General features: G+C 35.2%; 1 protein-coding gene across 1 annotated transcript; it reads left to right on the forward strand.

The window, feature by feature from the left end:
- Nucleotides 1–1,744: 1,744 nt before the first annotated feature.
- Nucleotides 1,745–6,024, forward strand: LOC106465799 (nucleosome assembly protein 1-like 3). The gene is made up of 2 exons (XM_022393739.1): nt 1,745–2,587; nt 5,268–6,024. Exons 1-2 carry the CDS (start codon nt 2,002–2,004, stop codon nt 5,312–5,314), a joined length of 633 nt encoding a protein of 210 aa, XP_022249447.1. The 5' UTR covers nt 1,745–2,001; the 3' UTR covers nt 5,315–6,024.
- The last annotated feature ends 119 nt before the right edge of the window (nt 6,025–6,143 follow it).

Below are 6,143 nucleotides of genomic sequence, written 5' to 3' on the forward strand. Positions count from 1 at the left end.
ACAGACTAAGAAACACCTGCGCCGAAAAAAATCGATTTGTTAATAAGCGTTGTGACAGGTTTCCTTCAGCAACGGAATCAACTTAATATTGTAGGTAAATGTTACTTTAGATCATACATGTTTGGCCCCTAGTGGCACAGCGGAAAGTCTGCGGACTTATAACGCTGGAACACGGGTTTCCATACCCGTAGTGTGCACGGCACGGATAGCCTATCGCATGTGATTCTCAGTTTTTATATTAGTGACAGTATAAGAGTGTGCACACTACGGGACAAGATGTGTACACGATAGGCTATCCGTGCCATGTGATTCTCAGTTTTTATATTAGTGACAGTATAAGAGTGTACACATCTTGTAAGAAAACATTCAGGTATTTTGAAAGAATAACATCAAATTTCTTTCCTTTTTTTAAACACAGTAATCGAAATTATCCACAATTTCATCTAAAAATTTACATATTATTAACGTACAAAAAATTAGTGCTTCTTTGATAGTACTGTAGTAATTGAAGTTGTTACAAAGTGTCTTAGTAGCAAGCATTAAGGGACTATTCCTTTAGATCATTTGAAGAGGGCTCGCCTGGTGTGCGAGAGATCTAGGGTTCAAATCCGTAGCGAGAAAATATATAGCGTGAAAACATGAAATACCACAGTAAAATGTTAGATATCAGGTTCGCCTATATTCTAGCATTGTGCATTAATATCTAGCTTTAAATACGACGATACCCACAATGTATTTGGATAGCTTAATGCACTGGCGATCCTATAGTATTATAACAGATTCGATCCAATAATTTCATATGAAGCAACTTTAATTAGCTACTGTAGTAACGTTTTTATAACTAGGGATAACACCCGAAACTTCTGAAAAATGTTTGATATTGTAGAAAACTATTAATGTCTAGAAGTTTCAATCAGTACAGAACAAATGGAAAGAGTAAAAAACACAAAAACCGATGTTTTTTTTTTAGACACAGTGAAAAGTAAAATCTATATTATTTGTTACAGCCGACTAGTTTCGATAACACAGTTCCCATCAATAGGTCTAGCCTTGAAATAGGATCTTAGTCCCGGTGAAAACTCTAGTGAAACGTTTGAAATCTAATTAATCATATAATAAATGTGAAAGTAATAGATAACTAAATTTGATAATAATCTATACATTTTAATTATTCACAAATGAGAGGAGATTAGGCTTAATATATTGAAGAGTTATGTTATGTTGTAGTAAAATACCTAAAGTATTTAAGCACTGTTGTCTTTCAATTCATATGTTGTAATTTCATATTTTTACAGGTGGATGTGAGAATTCTTTAAAAATAGAAATATAATTAAAAATAAATACTTTATGATTGTTTAAATAAAATCTAACATGATTCTCTCAAATTATATAACACAAAACAAGGCACAATGTCTTCGTTGTAAGATTTCAAGTCCTCATATTGTGTTTACAAAATAATGTATGACTTTTTGATTTCAAGTTCTCATATTGTGTTGAAAAAATAAGGTACGACTCTTTTGATTTCAAGCCCTCTGACTTAGCTTCGTTTTCATCCGATCCAAAAATAGCCTAAGTGCACAACAGCATTAAATATATGGAAGTCAGAAATCGAGGATGCAGTTGAAATGACTGAGGTGTTTGTTTTCATAGAGAGCATCACCGTGAGGTACGAAAAGGCGCCGCTAGAGCTCCTGACGCTTGCGCTGTTCTGCAACTGAAACTTGGTATTATCACTCTAAAATTAATACAGTATAGCTTAATCTCTTGTATCCAACATTAAAAACCTTTTCCGTAGAAACTGCCAAACACTTACAAGTTAATAATTCCTACTTACTCGGAATTTAATGAAATAAAAAAGCTACTCGATGTAAGGGCGTGGTTTATATACCCAAGTGTCTACATGATCGCGCGCGCTGCATGCGGGTTAGCTAAATGACGTATATTCGACAAATGCTCAAGCGGTGAGTGAGAGACAGACTTTTCTGATCAAAGCTCGGCTTCATGCCAGGAACAGGGAAGATGCAGGAATCAAAGAGTGACGGTGAACCGACGGCAGAGGGAGCCGAGGAAGTTGCTAGCTCGGAGAGCGGGAATTCGACAGTGCACGTCAAAGATGGAGAATCCGCCAAAAAAACTGAACCAGAGTCAACTAAAATTAAAAATGAACAAAGCGTTACTGAAGAAAAATCTCATCAAAAAACTGAACAGGAAAATGAAGATATACCCGAAGAGAAAGGTGAAAAGAAAGCTGAGCAGGAAACTGGAAATAAACCAGAACAGAATAAAGACAAAAAAGGAAAGGAAGCTGATGATTCTGCAGCTGAAAAGTCCAAAAATCTTCAAGGGACGGCGAATAAAAGAACACACAGGTTTCGAAGTGATCAAGATCAAGCCAGCTGTACAAAAAGTTCCACTGGAGAAAACGAAGAACAAACTGCAACTGGAAAAGAGAAGGAAAAACGAAGTGGAAAGTACGAAATCGTCAGTATCCGGGAAAAACACAGCAACTTTCGAAAAGCTGTTCCGTTAATGCCTCTACCTTTGTCAATTTTTCTGTGTCTGCTCAATGTTGGGATTCCTGGACTTGGTAAGTTAAGTAACACTTCTAAAATTTGCTGAAATTGTGATGTTTGAAATTTTGCTTGGAAACTGTGTATTGTTAATTTATCAATTTCCTTTTCACTTTAATTTAGTTGAGAATGTTTATGGAATAATATAAGATAGCTACACTATATGTGGATCACGTGTTCTAAGTAAAAATCAAGTGTATTAAAACTTGTTTTTATATCAAGTGTAACACAGCTTTCCTGTAAATTACCCTTTGTTTCAATGCCTATTGAGAGTGTATACATGTGGATTAATATACAACAGGTATAAGTGAAAAAAATATCGCTAAATGAAAAAGCTATTTAGGGCTAGCTACTGAACTTGAAAAAGGAACCAAACAAGATAGCGATGGAAGTGGACATACCACTTGATCGACTAATGATCACATAACAGACTAAGCTGTCTCGATTTTACGTAAATAAAATTTCGATATTCCTGTTTTCCCCACTTTGTCTATCGAAAGCTTGGTGTTTGAATAGAATCTCAGCTTTCAACATTATACCTTTTCTTTAGTTAACTTTAAAATACTACTTTTATGACTATTTTACATTGTAGTGACATCTCACATTACTGGCTTCCTCATTGGCAAAACAAATATAACCAGAATTTCCGATCTTAAAATGTCATACTATTCTGCTATGTAATCATTAGCCGATCAAGTGATATGTCCACTTCCACCCTATCTTGTTTGGTTCCTTTTTCAAGTTCAGTAGCTAGCTCTACATAGCTTTTTTATTTAGCGATAATTATTTTTTTCCTTATACTTGTTTGATAACTTTTTTATAAGATAGCGTACGTGGGTTACTAGGTTATAGAGTGTATTCTAAACTCTTATATATTTTGCATATAATAATAATAAAATAAGTAGTCAAAGATCGTGAAGGCTGTTTTTCTCTATGAAGTGGTTATAAAATTGTAGTTACTGCTAGAACTAGATAGGCGCTAGGCCTGTTGAAGAAATATGGTGATGAACGAAAATCAGAAATTTCGGTTCCGGCTATTCGCCGGTTTTCGACTTTGGGACGCTCTGGATAGCTGAAATGCAGCATATACACAGGAGATAGAGCGACTATGCCAGGTAGCTCTTCATATCTAGCATCTGAGAAAAGAAAGTCCAGATAACTTTTGTATTGCTTCAATACGGGCCATCCCCAAATAGGGAGTGCTAGAGCGCTCTGTGATAATGCCACATACGGAGTTCACGTGTTCTAAGTAAAAATCAAATGTATTAAAACTTGTTTTTTACAGCATGTGTAATGTAATCTTCTAGTAAGAAGGCTGCATTATATCTGACGCAAAAACAACAACATATTATAATTGTTAATTAGAACATATAATCCCCGGATAGTGGCACTACGATACGCTAATCTGCATATATACACTATCAATAAGCATTTGAACAAAGGGTAATCGGTAGATTACCGTTTGTTCCAATGATTGGTGACTGTGTGTGTGGATTGATATATATTAGTGACAATGTAGGGAGATTACATGCAATAAGTAAAAATCAAATATATCATTACTTATTATTGTATCAAATGTAATGTAGCCTTCTGGTAGATTACCGTTTGTTGCAATGATTGTTGACTGTGTGTGTGGATTAATATATATTAGTGACACTGTAGAGAAGGCTGCATTACATTTGATATAATAATAAGTAATGATATATTTGATTTTTACTTATTGCATGTAATCTCCGTAGAATACCCTTAGTTTCAGAGTTAATCGTCGAGGAGAGAAGCAGAGGCTTTGTTATACGGATAATAAACATAATCAAGACTTTGTATTTGAGACTTTTTCATTTTCTGTTAACGTACTTACTCTCCAGTAGCACAGCAGTATGTCTGCGGACTTACAAATCTAGAAACCGGGTTTCGATACCAGTGGTGAACAGAGCACAGATAGCCCATTGTGTAGCTTTGTGTTTACTAGCCAAGATAATTGTTCACAATCAAGATAAGTATATATGCGTATTGTATATAAGACCAGTTGTGTTAATTCCTGAATAATTCGTGGTTTTGCTGACAGCTTATACCACCATTTGCTTTATGAAGACAATGCCAGCTTAATATTTGAAATTCTTGTAACTGGAGCTGCTGGAACATGAAGACGGTAAATAGAGTATTAACAGTAAGTTTACTGTACTTTAGTCCCCGGTGGTACAGGAGTAAACTCACTGATTAACAACGCTAAACTCCGGGGTTTGATTTCCCGCCAGGGACACAACAGGTAGCCCACTATGACTTTATTTTAAAGCAAAGAACATTTACTAAGTTGTAGGATGTTAATCATCTTTCATATATTTTTCGTTGTAACAATGCAAGACGTTCATGTTAGATTGTGTACTGTCATTACTTAGTTTTGTATATCTCAATGACGATGTTTATCATTATTAAAGCAATTATTATAGGGTAACTTGACTGATACTATTTGCCATTGGAAACATGCCGCTGAGCCAGAAACTGCCCTGTAAATATTTAAAAAAGTTTGATTGAAGTTATGCACAAGGCTACACAATGGGCTATCTGTGCTCTGCTCACCATGGGTATCGAAACCCGGATTCTAGCGTTGTAAGTCCACAGACATACCGCTGTGCCACTGTGGAGTCATTAAAGAAAGATAATTGCACTTTATATAACGATTTGTATTTGCTGATGCAGTTGCATATCACAGCAGCAGATGGAGCTACAGTATCACGGATGAGTAAATTCCCAATCACTCGACAGTGCAATGCTACCAAGGTGTTGAGTTATGACTGCGAAATCGTGACCTTGTCTTATAGCTAGACTGTTATGTGATCTAAAAGACAAAACATTTCAACGAAAAGCGTCTTCAATATTCTTCATGGAAGTAAAGAAGAAATTTACACATCAGATGTTTAAAACAGTAACATGTCATAAAACTATCAACAAAGTGCAAACAGTAGTTAAAAAAATAGAACCCTTCTACACCAAAACTCTTCGCAGTGAAGCTGAGAAGATAATAAACAAACCAAAATTTCAAAACTTCTAGTCACACCTCAAAATTAATAATTGTTATTATGAGAAAAATGGACGAAAAAACTGTGAAAAATGTGTCCAGATATTTAGTCTAAGATTGACATTGCTAACCTTCTCAGAAGTTCGTTACATTGAAAATTGTGGTATCAGTCAGTAACGCATCAGAGTGAGCATGACTGAAAGAGTTAGTTCCAAGGGTATCAAACAGACTGGATCATCATTATTCTAGTACAAATAACCGCAATATGTTCCTATACGTATGTTAAAGTACAAATAACTGCAATATGCCCCTATATGTGTGTTAAAGTACAAATAACTGCAATACGCCCCTATATGTGTGTTAAAGTACAAATAACTGCAATATGCCCCTATATGTGTGTTAAAGTACAAATAACTGCAGTACGCCCCTATATGTGTGTTAAAGTACAAATAACCGCAATATGTTCCTATACGTATGTTAAAGTACAAATAACTGCAATATGCCCCTATATGTGTGTTAAAGTACAAATAACTGCAATTCGCCCCTATATGTGTGTT

This window comes from Limulus polyphemus, unplaced genomic scaffold, assembly GCF_000517525.1.
Source record: "Limulus polyphemus unplaced genomic scaffold, Limulus_polyphemus-2.1.2 Scaffold2055, whole genome shotgun sequence".
NCBI lineage: Eukaryota > Metazoa > Arthropoda > Merostomata > Xiphosura > Limulidae > Limulus > Limulus polyphemus.

What these genes read in the sequence shown, in the direction of transcription:
- LOC106465799 (XM_022393739.1), top strand. Translation starts at nt 2,002, where the DNA reads ATGCCAGGAACAGGGAAGATGCAGGAATCAAAGAGTGACGGTGAACCG. An exon ending in TGTTGGGATTCCTGGACTTG is followed by an intron (nt 2,588 to 5,267) that starts GTAAGTTAAGTA and finishes TTGCTGATGCAG; the next exon opens with TTGCATATCACAGCAGCAGA.